Below are 19,687 nucleotides of genomic sequence, written 5' to 3'. Positions count from 1 at the left end.
CCTAACTTACTCCCCGTGAACTGGTACCAGATCGTTGTACTCCCAGTTACAGTTTTTGACGTCACACACATAAACAACAATGGCGACCCCCGGTTCAGACGCCGGTGATTAACAGTGATAAATAGAAATAAATAGTCATAAATAGGCACGTTAAGTAATTCCACACATTGTAATCAAAACAATACACATACGATTGTGTACTACTACAGGTTGTGTTTATTAAATGATTAGAAAATCGCTAATATCAAGCTAGCGCAAGCTAATGTCAACATTAGGTAGCCGCTAACGCTAGCTAGAAGGGTTTGTGGTGACTCTGCCTGGAACGCTACCAAGTCGTGAGTCGTGACTTGAAGTCGTAACGTACAGGCTAAAAATTGGGTCTGGAGCGCAGCATATGCTGACGGACAAGAAACCCTAACATATTGACACCACATAAAGTTAGCTATGGCTAACGTGTTATGGTGCGTTCTTTTTGTCCACCGAAGTCGTTTTACGAGTCGTTTTCCGGAGTTACGACCCGGAAGTTGCAAAAAGAACTCCACCGAGGTCGTATTTACGACTCGTCAAGTTGTCTGAACTCAGAGGACCCCGAGCTCACTTTCAAAGATGGCTACGTCGTGCATCACACGTAGTAAACATTGTGGTTTTCTACAATTTTAAGCACTTTTGTCTTTGTTGTAACCAAATGAAGACGTCGTACACATAGCGCTGTATACTGCTACCTATAGGCATGTCACTACAGTCTTATTAGGAGTTAAATACCGCCTGATTAGTTATTTTGTAGCTTGTGCAGCTGAAATTGGCTAGAGACGCTAGGTTGCTATATGACAACAATGGCTTTAAGCAGAGTCTTGAGCAGAAAGCAGAGCAGTAGCCTAACGTTAATCAAAACTTAATTTTCATGTATCAAACTGTGAAATATATGTGTGTAATATGTCAATAACTGGGTGAATAGAATCCTAAACGTTACTAAAAATTTGACAAAAATCCATCTTTTCTCCGACTCGTAGGATTATAAGACAAAAAGAACGCACCATTAGCCAACCTTTGACAAATCGAGCAGATGCAGCACAATAATCACACCATTGTAGTCATGTTTGTGTTGCCCCGAAGAATGTCAATCCATCCAAAATATCTCACTGTTATGTAGCTAAATGTTCCAACTGTCTTCATCAGCAAAATTAAAAATGATTAAAAAGGAAGAGACATGTTAACAAAAATACCCCACACCCACATCAAATTTAAACAGACGCAGTGGATTTAATCTTCCAATCATTTTCACTCACCCAAGAAGAAAATGCAAAACCTGACCCCATATGTTCGAATTAAAAAATGCAGAGATAGCTCAAATGACATACCTTTTGCCTTTATTATATACAATTACCTCTTCATACAATATGAACACCAATCTTTTTTATTTATTTTTTTTAAATCAGACTTTTGTAAGCATTTTCCTTCAAGAGAGAGAGACATAAATGTTCACTGATTGGCTCCCTCTATGAATACAGCCTATTCTGTGTCTAAAACTTAAATATACTGTACTCTCAATTCCAGTCTCATATTATTTGGTATAAACAGAAGGCACAGACTAAGCGAAGGCACCATACTGAAATTGGGTATTTTACCCATTTGTGTATCTGATTTTCCATTTGTTCTTTTTCAGCCCTCGATCAGTCAAATTAATCAATCACATCCATTAATAACTGCTGCTGTCTTTACTGGTTAGATATTTCATTCCTGAGCATGCCTCTACTTCGTCAATAAAACAACATGTACATGTAGAAGCAAAAAAAAGAAGATTTGCAGCAGTGCATCTCACTTCTTTTATCTGATCTATCTCAAGTGCTTCCAGACGGCGTAAACATTCAAGGCTCAGTCCAGACGTGGGGTAGCCTACACATTTGTAGAAATTTGGGGAAAAACATGATAGTTGCAAAGGAAAAAAGAATCGTAGTGTAAAGCAGACATCCCTTTTTCATATCTACTGTCTTCATCATTCTAAAGCCAGAACAAAACAAATTTTGAGGATGACTTATTTTCACTTCTGCCACCTAAAGAGAGGCAAACATTGTCTAACGTTTCTACTATTAAGTTACATAGGTAGGTTAGGACGTTGGCGTAAACAGCGTTACAAATCTTGAAACATTTTTTTTTTTTTTTTTTTAAGTAGAGTTCATAGACTGAGTGGCTTTGTGTCACTTCCCCAGTAATAGAACTTCTGCTCCGCCACCGGCAGGGGAGAAGTTAACACATAACACATCCTCCTATCATAGGAACACTCCCGACGAAAGGCTCTACTGCAGTATGGTTGTCAGGCTGACATTGTTTCAGTCTTTTCTGATTTTTTTGGGCTCATGATTTAGGTAAGCATCTGTGTTTACGGGGCCCGCGATATCTTTGTTTACACTGAGAGTTCAGCTGAGCTCAACACCTCCAGCAAAAGTTTACAGGTACACCTACAGGAAGACAGGAAGTTCAGATGTTGGGATGGCACCAACTTACTTTCGTACCTTACTAACATTCTTATGTGGATATGAGTTGTGCTGCTCCTGAGTTTTTCACAGCCTCAGCTGACAAAACTGCTGCGCCTCCAAAGCGCTCCCACCGCTGGGTGTTTTCAGAAGAGCGCCTAGCATTTTCAGCTGGGGAAAAAAATGCTTTGGTAGACAGACAGCCTGATGAAAGTAACACCAGCAATTCTCTGACACAGGAGAATTTGGTCCCACAAAAGCATATCGACGAACCAATCGACCAACCGACCTGGAAACATGCACTTACACCATGGGTACTCAACACTGTTCAAATCATCGTAACATTTTCAAAAATAGTTTGTAGCCAGTTAACACTTATTGTTATCTTTTCTAACCATTCGTGCAAATTTCAAACCAGCAAATGTTCATATTCCTGCTCCTCGCTTCTTATATGTCACAACCAGCTCTGCTATGTCTGAGACATATAACAGGTTTGACTTTTAACTCTCTCCAACTGGTGACTTAAAGCTTTAGTGCGTAACTTTTAGATATTAATGAATATCTGTGACAGTCAAGCCGTTGCCAAATGAGTTGCTACAAAGCTAATTAAGACTACCAGCTCCACACAACTCTCTCTGGATTTCTCAGTATGGCTGAAAAAAATACTATTCGAATGCTGAAATTACTATTTGAATGTGATTATTTTTTTATAAATAGGTTGGCTAACGTTAGCTAATCTCCCTCTTCTCATGTCTGATGAACAATAATTTACGGGAGTGAGAAACACAAGGCATTGTGAGCTAACGTTACGTACCGAGTAAATTTAGTACAACGTTACGGAGCTAACGTTACGTACCGAGTAACGTTAGTACAGGGGGGAGTGACAGGCTGCTGCTGGAAATCGGACGATGGATGGGAAATAGTTTTAACATGACTTTAAAATCGACATCCACCAAGCCAAACTGCTTATGTTATCAATAGTTAGCTAGCTCGTTCTGGTTTCCTAACTGCGTCGCGAGTTATAGGAGCTTAGCTGGGAGCTTCATGGAGACAGCTAAAGTTAAAGTTAGCTGCCCTACAGCTGTCAGAGTTAGCTTTGACTTCATATATTACCTTCTAATAGCTGTATTCTCAGTAACATGACAATCTGCAAGAAACAGGTTGCTTATAAATCACTAAAATAGTAGTGGGGGTGGTGCGCAATCACGGAAGGCTTGTATCATGAGGACGCACCAACAGTTTTGTTGTCATTATTTAGAATTCCTCATTTAAAAAAATTAATAATAATAATAAAAAAAATTATAACACACACACACACACACACACACACACACACACACACACACACACACACACACACACACACACACACACACACACACACACACACACACACACACACACACACACACACACACACACACACACACACACACACACACACACACACACACACACACACACTGTATATACACCTGGACTGCATACTCTTGAGCGCTCCTCATTTCCCTCAAAAGAAGAAGTAGTACATGAGGAAGCAGAGGAACAGGAAAGCCAGGATCCAGTTGACTGAGTGGATGTAGACGATGACCAGGCCGATGTAGAAGAGCCAGCCGCGCACGTCGGTGAAGTCCAAAGCATTCAGCGTGAAACCTCCGTGGACAAAGTGCCAGCGTCTCCTCGCCGCCGGTGCCTGCCTCGGCTCTCCTGAAGTTAGACAGGCAACATTACTACCATCGGTGTTCAAAAGTGATCAAACACAATTTCTCTTTATGCTGGTTTGGATTTTTGTGTTGGTAATTGAACTACTTTCTTGGGGGGAAAAAAAGAAAAGAAGAATATGCTGATATACAACTATTACAAACACTTTCTCACCCCAGAAGTTACGGAAGCGCTTGCGACAGCTGGGCAGAGGCCATTTTGCACACAAAGCACTCTGGAAGTTCTGCTTGCGGGCGTTGTACACCTTCGGGAAGAAGGTCTTAGCGGTTTCGTTGAGCTCTGAAGTGGAATGAGAACAGTGCCTACAGTCAATCAGGCCATTTTTCCTTCTAACTGTGCCGTAGGTCATTTCTATCAAGGCAGGGCTGCGACCAACGATTCATGTGTTTTTTGCGTTAAATCTACTCCGTGGCCATGTACGTAGGTACGTGGAGGCACGGACCCTACGCATGCAATGCAACGCTACCAAGCTGCGGCGAGCGACGTGTTGTTACATTTTCCGAGAGGCGCACGTCAGGCTACGGCATAGGGTCCGTGCCTCCACGTACCTACGTACGTAGCCACGGAGTAGATTTAAAGCAGAAGCATAAATCACGCTTAATTGTGACTAGTTTTCTGGCTGGGTAGACTGGTGACCTGTCCCGGGTGTACACCCCCTTTTTCCCTACAGTATGTGTTCTGGGATAGGCTGCAGCCCTGCCTTGTGCCGTGTATATTTTTCCAGTTATCTGACAGGTTTACTAAATGATTAGTGGTCTAAAAAAAATACACAAGGTGACGTCTTCAAATTGCTTGTTTTGTCCAAATCCTCAAAAGATATTCAATTTACAGTCATATAATACGAGAAGAACAGCAAAAACCTCACATTGGAGAAGCCAGAAAAGGATTTTTCTCATTGTTTATTAATTTTACTAATCAATTAACAGTGCTACCATATAGGAAAAGGACAGGATGTCCAGAATTCTGGCACAGGAGTCCTGGAGGAAGCTCACCGTGGTGCGGGTTGGTGTGTGAGATGAGGGCGCGGCAGAGAGGGCAGGGTGCGTTTGTCGGCCGGTTCTTGGCGATTGTGCGGAGACACGGCTCGCAGAAGACGTGACCACAGGGCTGACAGCTGTACGGGCTGAAGTAAAGCTCCAGACACACAGCGCAGGTAAGGCCCTCTCTGTCCTCTTCCTCCTCCTCCCTGTCCATCTGTGAACCGCTCACACTCTCAGCCTGGACACAGACACACAGAAACACAGACACACTTTATTTATCACAAGTAATATATCGTTATCGCGATATTCGACAACGTTATGGCATATTTCCCTCACATCGTGCAGCCCTAGTTGGTAGCTTACATTTTAACTGTTATAGGAGATCATATGTTGTTATATGTGTTACCAGCAGAGGTGGAAAGAATAAATATTCAACTTAAGTAAAAGTACAATTACTTTGATGAACTTTTACTTAAGTGAAATTACCGGTATAAAAATCTACTTGAGTAAAAAAAGTAAAAAGGTAGCTCATTAAAAATGTACTCAGAGTAAAAGTTACTTAATTACATTTAACTGCGGGGGGAGATAAACTTTTTTTATATTTATACTTATTTAATATCTTATTATACTTATTTATCTTTTACGAATTGTTAAGGGCACAACTCCACTTTCGATGCAAAATGTGATTTAAAATGTAGCAAAGTACAATACTTCAAACAAAACATACTTCAGTAAAAGTAAAAATTACAGACTTTAAAAACTACTTTAAAATCGGTAAAAGTACACTAACAAACTCAATTACAGTAATGTGAGTAAATGGAATGTGTCACTTTCCACCTCTGCCCACCAGCGGGAGCGTTTATTGGTCTGGTATCGCCAAGTGCATTCTGGTAGTTGTAGGTTTTCTACCCTTTGAGCGAAAGGGAATATCCCAGCTTCTTTTTCTCCGTTTACTGGTCCTATAGCACCGCTCTACTGCATTAGACAGCCCAGTTTTAGGAAAAGATCCTCTTTCCTGCGGTAAAATACTTCTGTTAAGGATTTGTAAAAAAAAAAAAAAAAGAAAAAGAAAATACACATAATATAATAAGCAATTTATTACATTTTAAACAGATTGCCTAAGATGCATACTGATAGAACGACTTCCCCACTGCCTTTCTATACTTTCTGTTTATCTTCCTGAAAAAGAAAAAAAAAATAATTCAATAACTGAATTAATCCCACAGTGTCCGTGTGAAAGCTCCCCTCTCACCTGCTCCAGCTGGCTGAGCAGCCATCGCTCTCTCCTCCTCTGTTTCCTCCGGAGACTCTTCAGGCGGTTCTTCTCTCTCTTGCTCAGTCTGTTTGAGGCTGGGGAGGCCGCGAGGGCTTCAGGCTGAGAAGGTAAGACATATTACACACACATCAAGAGTCCTGATCCCCGACACTAGGGCTGCTGGATTACGGAAAAAAGAAAAATCATAAATCACATTATTTCGGTCAATTTTTGAAATCACGATTATTTAAAAAGGTGCAGTAGGTAAGACTTATAAAGCTAACTTTCTGTCATATTTGCTGAAACTGACCCTATGTTTGAGTAGAACTACATGAAGCAGGTAGTTAAAAAAAAAAAAATCCAGCTCCTCTGGCACCACCTACAGCCTGTAGTGTGATTTGCAAAAATCCACCGCTCCCTGTTCAGATGCACCAATCAGGGCCGGAGGGTGGAGGTGTCTAACTGCGTATCAATCACTGCTCATGCACACACATTCATTCTCCCTTGTTGGGGGAGGGGCTTAGGAGACAATTTTGGGCTTTAGCAGAAAGGGGGAGGGACTGAGAAGTTGTCGATGTTCAAATTCTTTAGCTAAGTCCTGGATCTTCGCAATCCTACCTACGGCACCTTTAACACAAGTATTTATTGAGCAAACACACACATATTAAAAATATGGTGTTTGCTGTTTCGAAAGAGCACCCATGCTCATATCCCTGAATGTTCATGTTATGTCATTAAAGTGTATACATTTTTAATGATGAAGCGGTCTCTGTTTCAGGCGAGATGGCCTAACTGCAGGAAACCCTGAATGTGCTGGTTTCTGCTCTCCTTCACTCATATATACACCTTACAGGGGCTGCACATGTCTCTTTGTATGTCACTTTATTTTATGTGGAATCTAATTTTAAAAAAAAAGGTTCAAAAAAAAGAAAAGAAATAAAACAGAACAATGTTAATATAATAGGATAATATAGGAAAATAATCATTAGCTTCAGTCCTAATCAAAGCTTTAGTGAGTAGATAGGGAGTCTCAGATAAAGAGGACTCAGGATTTTAGTTTAAGACCGGTCAAGACCACAACTGCAGGGATGTCACTAAATTGCTTGTGTATTGTCGGATTTATGCCTATGCGTTAAAACTTGCAAATGCAACCAATAACTTGCCTTATATCAAATTTGAAATCTGTTACCGTAAACCCCCATCTCCCTGCCCCAAGAAAGTGAATGCGGGAGACAGGAGACGAAGAACTGGCTGTCTGGCACTGGTCTGGTCTTGACTCGGTCTCAAACCCTCAAAGTCTCGGTCTTTTCGGTCTCGATACACTCTGGTCTTGGTATTGGCTGGGTCTTGGTTTAGGTTGGTCTCGACTACAACATTGGCCCTAAACGATGCAATGATTCATTTCAACGTCCCTAGTAAATCCCAGCAACATACCGACACTTCCTGGTCCTGCTCGGCTGCGCTGTCCGAGACGGACCTCCCTCTGCGGAACAGCCGGGCTGAAGCAGACACTTCCTGGTGGGCATCCGTGGTCTCTGGAGAGGACACCACCTCCTCCGCCGTCCGCAGCGGCTGTCCGCCCAGACGTGACCGCCGTGTCCTTCCAGAAACAAGCCGACGGCCGCCGACGGCGTCGACTGAGGCGGCGTCAAACCGCTGACTTGCGAGATGCGGGACGGGTGGCCGCGTGGACCCGTGGGTCCCTGTCCTTGTGCTCTCGACGGCAGACTTGACTGCAGGGCTTACGGGGCAAAAACACGCCCCGATGGCGGAATCATCTTCCAAACTGCAGCGTCTCTCTTTCCGTTTCATATTTTTTTGGGGGTTCGAGGCCTCCGCGGGGACGATGTGGGACATGACAGCGGCACAGTTGAGCTGCACGCCGTCCAGCGCGGTACTGTTAAACTCCGGCCTCCGATCGCCGCTCTGAGGGCCGTCCGTCGGCGTGCCGGCCCGCTCGTTCTCGGGCCTCGTCCTCCTCGGCTGGACGATGACAAAGTAGTGTTTGTGGTCGCGATCCACGCGGCTTCTGTTGAGGTGGACGGTGGCGTCTCGGCCGCACGGGCACTCGGCGCGGTTAGTAAAGTTGAAGCCGCCCAAACGAGCGCCGCAGTTCTGGCAGTTCAGTTTTCCTGCAGTCCACTGGGCCTTGAGACAGAAACCACATACACAAAAATCTTTAAATCTGTAAATCCATTTGTTTTTTTATAGAAAATTAAATCATGCCACTTTCTACTTCTACATTTCAGAGAGAAATATTGTACTTTTTACTCCACTACATTCATCTGACAGCTTTAGTTACTGGTTACTTCACAGATTAGGATTTTTGCACACAAAATCCTGTAGTTTATAAAATACTCCAGACTGTGTTCCCTGGCCTGGGCACACTTCATTACGTCGCTGATAGACACTGACTCCGATTCTCCACTGGGTGCGTCCGTGCTGCGTTCCGGCTGCGCCGCTGTTTTTCGTCCTCCGCCACGCGCCATACCGCACCAGGCGCGGCTGAGAAGCGGAGCGTCTTGCTGCCCGAATCGCAGATTATATTGACTCTACAAGAACTTTACAGAACAATCGCGTGTTTATAAAGCTAGTGTCTACCTTCCACTCTGAGCACTCCTGCAGTTAAACTCCATGCCTTCTCTTTTCTGGTGTTAAAAAAAAGATCTGTGATGTGGCATTATGTTTTTCAACCTCCACGATGAATCTCTCGTTGTCCGTGGTGTTGTAAAGGAGACCAAAACAATATGTGGGGGGGCCGGGGGGGGGGTTGTTTTGGTAAATTGACTGGATAGTCACGCTGTTTCACTGCCTGGCTGGCTGTCCGAACAGCCCGCGGCTCGCGTGAATATAGACCTGCCGCGTATCTTTAGTAGTGATTGGGCATTCTTAATTGGAATCGTTTCAAAAATTACAATTCCAGTGGAATAGTTTCTTTATTGGAATCGTTTGGGGGATTTGGTTTCAAATCTGATCATGGTTTTCATATTTAACATGCGCAAGTTTGGGTTTCCGTAGCGGCCAGGGGCTTGTTGTGTTGCAGCCACAGAGCACAGTAAGCAGCGCTCTAGTGTGGCTTTATTTTACGTTGAGAAAAAACCCAGTAAAACTGCAACCCACCATTGAATCGAAATAAAACGTTCCTCTTATATGTGAAATAACCAGGTGACCCGTTTCAAACATTGTCTTGCTCGCGGGGCACGCCACGCGCCCAGAACGCAGCGCAGACGAGCCCGGTGGGAAATAGGGGTTAGCGTACCTGGTGAACTGAGGCGAGGATCCACTCCGGCAGTGTGTCCACATCCACGTGCCAAATACTACAAGCAGCAGCTGAGCTTTCATCTGTGGCCTCAACCTGCTCCCACATAAGGGACACACAATCAGCGAGAACAGCTCCCATCAGGCCCAGTTTCTCTGACGCTGATAGCCAGACATCTTTTTAATGACAAGCTGTTATCTTTGAGCTTTCCCAACCGCGATGTCCCCAAACAACTTCATAGACTTTACACTATGATTAGGGTTGCAACTCAACTACGTGATTAATCACGTAGTCTATCAAATTCGAGATAATAGTGAAAAAATGGTCACCACAATTTAGAAGCAACTTTGGACCCAAATTGCTAAACACATCAGTAACACAACATTTTCACCAACCATCGATAAACAAGTGGAGTCTACGATGCCTTTCCGACACCTCCTGCAGCGCAGCATGGTTCTCTCTCTCTCTCTCTTCAGGTTGTCTTGGTTTTCAGTCCAGCTGTTGATGATGAGGACGATGACAGTCAAGATACAAAACTGAATACACACCTGAACTAACACTCTTGGGAAACTATTTTCGGAATGTGCCTCAATGTCCGCTCTCTGTGTGTTGCTGTTCTCAAATATCCCTTCGCTTTGGGAAACAACAACGAACTTAAAGCTAGCAGGCAACATGCTGATAATGGCAAGTTTGGATTAAAATTTGGACCGTGCGACAAGGCAGGCCTGCTCGGTTCTTTCGGAGAATGATTGTAAAGACTTACAAAGAATATGTTTACGGCATTTACGCTCTAACTGGGACGCTTTGGGACCGATTGGTGGGATTGCTGTGGACTAAGTACACACACGTTTAACCAGAACTTCCTCCACAGCGCTGCAGAGTCCATACAGCATTCTGGGATGGGAGAAAAACATGATCTGGTTTATTGGCATTTCTTTAAACCAATCACAATCGTCGGACGGCGGTGCAAAATAGCCTCTGGAAGGAACTTGTTTTGGTGGAACATGTGTATGGAACATACGTGTACATTTAGTTTAAACGTTTTAGTAGTGCAACAGAAAACTGGCTGTCTGGATTTACCCTGCAGAGATCTGAGGAGCGGTTAACCATAGTACTCAGAAATCCACTGGAGTTTAAAATTCCAACACAAAGAAAGCCAAAGGTAACGGACATCTGGCCGAAAATGAATTTCTTTGTTTTTGAAGCTTGAAAAGCTATGAATTAAATATGCTACATGGCTTTAATAGAAACCATGTATTTGACGCATCGAGAAATTGAATCGAATCGCTGACGTGATAATCGTAATCGAATCGAAAGATCAGTGAAGATTCACACCTCTAATTCTAGAGTTGACAATTGGTGCTTCAACAAAATATCTTCACAATGAGATTCAAGAATCAGTAATGTAGATAGAATGACTAAGTGGGTAAAGGTAAAACTAATAGGAGAGCTAGAACAGTCTGGTAACACAGAAAAATGGCATCACTATACTGTAATGCAGCCTTTAAAACCAGGAAAAGACAACACTTAAGCCATTTACAATATTACTATTTCCAAAATCTAAGACATATATAGTCTCATATCACGATAGCGATATAATATTGATATATTGCCCAGCCCTAATTCCTACCCGAGACCATTTTGCAGCCGTCGCTGCGTCCGGAGCTCAGCGCCGAGAGGGACGATTGTGATTGGTTTAAAGAAAAGCAAAAAACCCAGAGCGTTTTTCCTCTTATCCTAGAATATCCAGTATGTGTGGTGAAGCCAGACCTTACTTCACAGCGCTGTGGAGATAGATCTGGCAATGCTAGACTACATACAGGGTAACCCGATGCTGCACCCTGTAGGACTACATTCATGTTGATGGGACTATTTTTAGAGGAAACATCTGCAGAATTCAGAGAGAGGAAAATCATGTTAGGAAAATGCAAATAAATGAGATACACTCTATTAGCAACGCAGTGCTCTAAAGCTTGTTGAGCCTCCGCTATCAGGCTATGAAGTGATAAGAACTCCGTTAACGTTATAGTGTATATTCAGATGTTGACAGGACGTCCCGTCTCTCTACAGTGTTCGGACAACAACAACGTGTGTTAGCATATACGTTAAGTTACAGCACATAGCTTACAATCCCGGTGGCGGGATAAAAACAATGTTTTGCTAACTTGGCTATAGCTGTGTTAACCAATGGTGTTAACCACCACAACAGACCCTCTCGTGGCGTTTTCAGCGGTAAATATAACATAACGTTACTTAAGATAATGACACTCAGCGTGTGAATATTTTTATTAAACATACTCGCCTACCTGACAGCTGGGACAACTTTCTGAGTTGCGGTAACGACGAAATCCTGTGCTCCAAAACAAGAAAGTTAAGCAGCCTTTTCGCTTTAAGCAAAGCTGTGACGTCATGAAAACTGGTACTCTACGGAACGTCTAATAGACCAAAATTAAGACCAATACGGCAGAATACATTGTGTGTCATTTTTGCCACTCTCTTTCACTATTCTATGTATTTTTTTCTTATATATCTGGTTAATTATTAGGTAATGTATTACTGTTAATTTGCATACTTGTAATGCCTACCGATTTAAAATAAAGGAGAAAAAGAGAAGAAAAGAAACGGTAAGAGACAAATACCGCTCTAAACTTCTGCCGCCAACCAGTACACACTTTTACTTTTAGAGAATGATAAAATGTTGTGAACATAGAAATAAAATTGTCTACGGTTGTGACATATCCTACCTAAATGTAACCTGGGGAATGAAACTGTATAAAATTGCTTGTCATTTGATTTACTGGACATGCGTATAGGTATTTGCACCACTAAAGGACAATATTAACTGGCTTGTCCTGTAGAAAAGCAATGAGAGAGAGAGAGAGAGAGAGAGAGAGAGAGAGAGAGAGAGAGAGAGAGAGAGAGAGAGAGAGAGAAAGAGAGAAAGAGAGAGTGGGCAGTGTTGGGGCAAATAGTTTTTTGCCCCAGAGCCAGCCAAAATTAACCAGAAAAATAATGTGATTTGTATTAGTACAATTGTTTATTACTCTTAAGAAGAATCCCTACTTCTCACACTTTTTCTGTGAAAAATTCCTGCATATATATATATATATATATATATATATATATATATATATGCAGGAATTTTCTGCATATAAAAAATATAAAAATATAAAAAATTCCTGCATATATATATATACTTATTCTCTTGTGTTGCTCCTTTTTTAATAATGAAAAACCTGTAATTTGTTTAAAATTGTTTTTTATCATTGTTGGTCTGCCATGTTATAATTGTCTGGTTAAGCACTTTGTAACCTTGTTTTGAAAAGTGCTGTATAAATAAAGTTATTATTATTATTATTATTATTATTATTATTGTTGTTGTTGTTGTCGAAAGATTAAAAACATTTTTTTTTAATTTTAACATGTCACTTTGTCGCTTTTTTTTAAAGTGAAGCCTATATGTTTGCATACTGCATAAAATCATTTGACATAATGCCCCTTCTTGAATGTCAGCATTTTATTTTTTCACAATGTTAGTGACACTCAAAATAAAGTACTGCGTCACCATGTTGTGACTGTTATGAGAGCGGAGCGCCGCCAGGTGGCAGTGTGACACCTGTCGGCCGCTCCATGGTGCTGAAAGGACTCAAGTAGAGAGTGACGCCTCCCTACTTTCCAGTGTCATTAAGGTAATACAAATATGATTATAAACAATAGGCCTATGTTAACTGCTAACAAGGTCAACTTAAAGCATTTCCTTTTCTTTTAACTGTGGTATGTTTTAAAGTGCTCATATTATACTCATTTTCAGGTTCATAATTGTATTTAGAGGTTGTACCAGAATAGGTTTATGTTGTTTAATTTTCAGAAAACACGATATTTTTGTTGTACTGCACATTGCTGCAGTTCCTCTTTTCACCCTGTGTGTTGAGCTCTCGGTTTTAGCTACAGAGTGAGGCATCTCACTTCTGTTCCATCTTTGTTGGGAGTCGCACATGCTCAGTAGCTAGGTGAGGACTACTAGCCAGTCAGTTTCAGAGTAGGAGGGCGTGCCACGCTAGCAGCTAGGCGAGCATTAGAACGTGTGTTACAAAATGACCACGTGTGTCTCTGAAGTAAAGGCTGGACTACAATAGAGCTGTTTGGAGCAGGTATACAATGTTATTCTGTTGAAATAGTTTGGTACTTTTTTTTAAAAAAAAAAAAAAAAAAAAAAAAAAATATTTTTTTTTATATTTATTTTTTTTAAAGTCAATATACAAGTGTGTTAACAGTGTGGTTTCATTTCTTCTTAGAATAGACAAACAGTACTGAAAATAATTGAGTAGTGTATTGGTATAGCACCTTTCACAGATGAAAATCACCAAGTGCTTCACAATAAAATGAAATACAATCAATAAAAGACATAAGAATGCAAAGGAAAAACATAGATAGGCCTACATAAAAATCAGACAGCATTAAAAACTCTCGGCTAACTAAAATCCTATGAAATACACTTACTGACTATAGGCTATGTTCATTTCACACAAAGATTCCTGTTTGAGTTTCACTCGTACATTCTGATACAGTCAACCCAAATTCTCATCATAATGATATTCAGTATTTATTTATTTTTTAAAGCAAGAATACCTTTATATAACTTTACAAGGCCCATGCATTTTTTTTGGGAGTGTCTTTAACTGTTTTTAAAAGAATCAACAGAATTCAAAGAAGGTAAAGAGATGGGGAAGTGCATTCCACAGCCTGGGTGTCCAGAACAGAATTCTAAATAGATTCTAAAAATGATCTGGTAAAGCCGCCTACACATGATAGGCGGCAAAACCGCTTTGCGCTGGCCTTTCCATTGATTTCCTGTGGGGGAGAGAGGTGCCGCCCAACTGTGCGCTGCGCTCCCCCTGACTCGGATATGCCGTTCAAATTATTTAAACTATGACCTAGTTGCCGCTGGCGAAATTACGAATCCCACTATGGCCACGCCAAGACCCGCCCTATGAAGCAGCTGGATTGGTTGGGGTTAGGCATTTGACCTCGAGTGGCTAAGGTTAGGATAGCTGATTGGTCAGGGGATAGGACCTGTACAAATGGGGTTACGTTACTTTGTGTTCTCATGGACGCCTGGCCAATAAATGCTATTGAAGGGCGGGTCTTGGCGTGGCCATAGTGGGATTCGTAATATCGCTTGCCGCTGACCTTTTCGAAAAGCGCAACCAATGAGATAACAGATGTCGTTACCTGGAAACGAGAAATAGCTTTTCCTTGCCACCCTCGATGACGAATGGCCTACTTGCGCTGCGCTGCACTCTGCCCCCTACCTAGAGGTACGCAGAGAGCAAAACCGCTCATCATATTCAGGCGGCTTAAGCGTCTTATACACTAGACGCAGCCCAGCTGGCGCGTACAAATGTGACGTCATGGGATCGCCGTGAATATTTATACCCGCGCTGGTGCTCGCGACACTAGTTGCAGTCTTTTCCTGAACAGCGTTGGCGCTAATGAGCAAAGGCTACCGACGTTGCTCTTTCTACGATCTAGAAGAAGAAGAAAAAAGTAAACAACGGCAGAACTGGCAGCAGCATTGCCGTCAATGCTTCGATTTGATTCGATGACCTACTTCGTCAGATCACGCATTACATTCACCATAAAAGAGCTCATCTTAACCCAGGAAGTTTACCAGAGAGACTTGTAGTCACTCTGAGAGTCCTGGTATCCGGTTGTCGGCGAACTCGTTCGGGCCTCCTGTTTCCGCTTTGTCGCGCGCCGCTGAAAAAAAAAGAGCCGTGCGTGACCCATAGACAGTATATAAGAATGGACCAACAGACCCCGTTGCTCTGGACGGAGACCAGTGAAGGATATTAGAAGCACTTTTCCGGTGAGCGCTGAGCGTTACTGCGCAGCCTCCAACTGAGAGAGATGACGTAGATGTGACGTGAGCAACGTGTCTGAAAGTTGGAAGTGTTCTGGTAGCTGTGCCAAGAGAAATCTCAATCATTTCCAATCTTACAGAGACGGAGAGTGTAGGTATATGTAAGGAGATAACATGGGCACAGCCTAATTATTGCTAACTAAAATGCTAGTTAACATAAGTAATTAAACCTAAACAGCTAATGTAAGTCGAAACTGCCTGCGAGCTTCTCCTGTACTATACGGTAATTCCTCTATCGCGTGGTTATGACACAATCGTTAGCCTATTTTTATAAAAGCGTCTGCTACGGAGCCATAACGTGAGGTACAAGGTAATGGAGCCTTTTATACATTGTCGTGTTTCTTTAGAAATAAACAACGGACAAATAGAGTCTTTAAACGCTTCAGATGTAAAGTTATTCGCTGTCAAAGTGACGTCAAAATGAATGGGAGTCAATGGGATGCTAACGGGAGGTGATCTCTTTGTAGCATCAAAATGGCGCCATAGGAGGTTCGAGTTCTGAAGCGAAGCTTAAGGGGTTTTTACACTAGACGCATCCAAGGTGGCGCGACATCGTGACGTCAAAATGATATAATATCCAGCCGGCGCGTCCGATTTATGGCGCGCGAGCCGAGGTCGCGCACGGCTCTGTTTTTTTCAGCGGCGCGCGACAAAGCGGAAACAGGAGGCCTGAACGAGTTCGCCGACAACCGGATACCAGGACTCTCAGAGTGACTACAGGTCTCTCTGGTAAACTTCCTGGGTTAGGATGAGCTCTTTTATGGCGAATGAAAGGCTTGATCTGACGAAGTAGGTCATCGAATCAAATCGAAGCATTGGCGGCAATGCTGCTGCCAGTTCTGCCGTTGTTTACCTTTTTCTTCTAGACCGTAGAAAGAGCAACGTCGGTAGCCTTTGCTCATTAGCGCCACCTCTGTTCAGGAGAAGACTGCAACTAGTGTCGCGAGCACCAGTGCAGGTATAAATAGTTACGGCTATTTCATGACGGCACATATGCATGCGCCAACTCGGCTGCAGTTACTGTAAAATGGGCTTTACCCCCTTGGCACGACCTCAGCTCGCAGGCGCCATAAATCGGGTGCTCCGGCAGGATATTACGTCTAGACGTCACGATGGCGCGCGCCACCTTGGATGCGTCTAGTGTAAAAACCCCTTTAAGCCTTGCAGCAGAGTTCTGAACAGCCTGGAGACGGTATATAGCTCTCTCTTGTTCAAGCAAGTAAAAAGAGCGTTAGCGAAATAAAAGCGTGGATGATCATTTCCAATTCGCAGTTCAGTTCACTAACACCAATTAAAACGAGACTCAAAAAGTGTCATTTGACAAAAAGGAAAATTTCTCTAAAGTTTCTTTTTCTCACCGAAATGGCAAAATCCACTTGTTTCAAGAAAGTTCAACTAAGAAAAAAAGAGCATGTAAATTGATTTGACTTGCAGCAAGTCGAGCAAAAAAAAAAATAACCAAAAGGAATACATTGAAGTTTGTATCGGCTATGTGTCTATTTAATAACTCCCACATCCTCGCTGCCTCAGCTGCCGACTGAACAGCCACAAACAGCCACGCTGTTACATCCTCACGGACACATGACGCATTTTCCATCACTGGTATAAAAGCGCAGCATCATTCTCAGTCAGCAGCCGACACTCGCAGTTCACACTCTCTCTCTTCTGCTGCACGACACGGTCCAGCAGTCCGCTATGCGCTCTCCAAGGTGCGACGGTGTGATGCCCACCGGGCTCTCCATAAAGTAACGAAAGCTCTCCAAAACACTTCTTTTTTCCCCTTTTTTTGTGTTACCAACGATGGAGGGCACAAACAACACGACAGCCTGGCCTCAGTTTGAAAACTCCTCCAACAAAACACCCAAAGCTGAAGAAGAGGAGGTGAAGCTGAGTTACCAAGTGCTCACATCCTTTCTGCTCGGCGCGCTCATTCTGTGCGCAATATTTGGAAACGCGTGCGTGGTTGCGGCCATCGCCTTGGAGCGGTCTCTCCAGAATGTGGCCAACTACCTGATCGGTTCTCTGGCTGTCACGGACCTGATGGTGTCGGTGCTGGTGCTGCCCATGGCGGCGCTTTACCAGGTGTTAAACCGCTGGACTCTCGGGCAGATCCCGTGCGACATCTTCATCTCCCTGGATGTGCTGTGCTGCACGTCGTCCATCCTGCACCTGTGCGCCATCGCGCTGGACAGATACTGGGCGATCACGGAGCCCATAGAGTACATGAAGAAGAGGACGCCGAGAAGAGCCGCCGTCCTCATCAGCGTCACCTGGCTGGTCGGGTTCTCCATATCGGTGCCGCCGATGTTGATCATGCGCTCCCAGCCCGGCAGCATGGCAGAGGACAGGGCCAACCCCAAGCAGTGCAAGATCAGGCAAGACCCCTGGTACACTATATACTCTACTTTCGGGGCTTTTTACATCCCGCTGACGCTAATGCTGGTTTTATACGGACGGATATTCAAAGCCGCCAGGTTTCGGATCAGGAGGACTGTGCGTAAAACGGAGAAAAAGAAAGTGTCCGACTCTTGCCTGGCGTTGTCCCCCGCGCCGTTCCACAAAAAGACTGCCGGAGACGCGCAGGGCAAGAGCTGGAAAAGGAGCGTGGAGCCCCGGCCGCTGGCGAGCGTCAACGGCGCGGTGAAACACGCGGAGGACGGCGAGTCCCTGGAGATCATCGAAGTGCACAGCAGCGCCAGAGGCAACCTGCAGCTGCCCAACACCCCCAGCGCGGTGCCGCTGTTCGAGAGCAGGCACGAGAAGGCGACGGAGGCGAAGAGGAAGATCGCGATGGCCCGGGAGCGCAAAACGGTGAAGACCCTGGGCATCATCATGGGGACCTTCATTCTCTGCTGGCTGCCCTTCTTCATCGTCGCCCTGGTCATGCCTTTTTGCCAGGAGTCGTGCTACATGCCCCGCTGGCTGGAGGATGTCATTAACTGGCTGGGCTACTCCAACTCTTTACTCAACCCCATCATTTACGCGTACTTCAACAAAGACTTCCAGAGCGCGTTCAAGAAAATAATCAAGTGTCATTTCTGCAGACCGTGACGGGCCATCAGCCCCCCCCCCCCACCCCAAAACAGAACAAACAACAGCCTTTAAAAAAGCGGCACAAAGAGATTGTTCTGAAAACAGAATGATGCTATAAAACTGCAGAGGGCTCATAATGATTCTACTGTTCCATCTGGTCGTCTGTAGCCTATGCATAGATACAGCTGTGGTCGTTTTTGATTGAAGTTTCCATGTTCCTCATCCTGTTCTGTAATGTTAAATAAAGAAGTCCCTTTTTCACATTTTTTTTCAGAAGTCCTGATTTTGAAATGTATGTAGCCTTCAGATGTGAAATTGTGCAAATGATATGGTTTCTAAAAAATATATATAAAATGAGTGTGTGTGTGTGTGTGCTGAACATACAATCAGCAGAAAATTAAGTGCTAAGAATTTTGAGAAATGTATTATTATTATTATTATTTACTATTATTATTAAATAATAAAGGCAATCCCATTGAGACACAGGGTCTAATTTTTTTTAAATATAATTTTTGGGCATTTTCAGCCTTTATTTTTGACAGGACAGCTGAAGACATGAAAGGTGAGATAGAGGGGGGAGTGACATGCAGCAAAGGTACGCAGGTCAGAGTAGAACCCGTGGCCGCTGCGTCGAGGGGTAAGCCTCTATATATGGGCGCCCGCTCTAACAGGTGAGCTACCCAGGCGCCCGTGTAGATAAGATTTAAATGAAAGTGCCAAGTACAAGAAGACTTAAAACACTAAAATACTAAAAAAGAAGAACAAGTTTCCAAAGATGCTTTTTCCCTGTGCGCTTAAAATGAGTTTAAAATCCCCTAGCGGGATCAGCAGTGTATTCCAAGTTGGGGGAGAAAATGAGAAAGCCTTTTTTTTTTGCCAAGCTCTGTACGAACTGAAGGTAATAATCATTCATGAAGCTAGAATGTCAAACATTTCTGCTTTTCTATGGCAGTATAAATGGAGTATCTTTGGATATATTTGAGATTGGCCCTCTTTGACATTGTGATGAGTATGTTACATTATTTTCTAACCAGTGGCTGGATT

The 19,687-nt window shown here is 43.3% G+C and overlaps 2 protein-coding genes across 2 annotated transcripts; one reads left to right on the top strand and one right to left on the bottom strand.

Annotated features, from left to right (window-relative positions):
* Positions 1 to 1,235: 1,235 nt before the first annotated feature.
* rnf180 (ring finger protein 180) lies at positions 1,236 to 17,352 on the bottom strand. Its single transcript, XM_039780469.1, has 10 exons — positions 17,266 to 17,352; positions 11,994 to 12,037; positions 10,083 to 10,185; positions 9,688 to 9,783; positions 7,863 to 8,576; positions 6,426 to 6,548; positions 5,186 to 5,411; positions 4,347 to 4,472; positions 3,947 to 4,178; positions 1,236 to 2,456 (listed from the first exon to the last, which is right to left on the bottom strand). Exons 1-9 carry the CDS (start codon positions 17,350 to 17,352, stop codon positions 3,982 to 3,984), a joined length of 1,716 nt encoding a protein of 571 aa, XP_039636403.1. The 3' UTR covers positions 1,236 to 2,456; positions 3,947 to 3,981.
* On the top strand, positions 17,258 to 19,446 carry htr1ab (5-hydroxytryptamine (serotonin) receptor 1A b). The gene has a single exon (XM_039778913.1). It carries the CDS (start codon positions 17,411 to 17,413, stop codon positions 18,659 to 18,661), a length of 1,251 nt encoding a protein of 416 aa, XP_039634847.1. The 5' UTR covers positions 17,258 to 17,410; the 3' UTR covers positions 18,662 to 19,446.
* Positions 19,447 to 19,687: the final 241 nt, after the last annotated feature.

Source organism: Perca fluviatilis, chromosome 17 (assembly GCF_010015445.1).
Source record: "Perca fluviatilis chromosome 17, GENO_Pfluv_1.0, whole genome shotgun sequence".
Lineage (NCBI taxonomy): Eukaryota > Metazoa > Chordata > Actinopteri > Perciformes > Percidae > Perca > Perca fluviatilis.
This window is presented reverse-complemented; position numbering and strand designations above follow the sequence as displayed.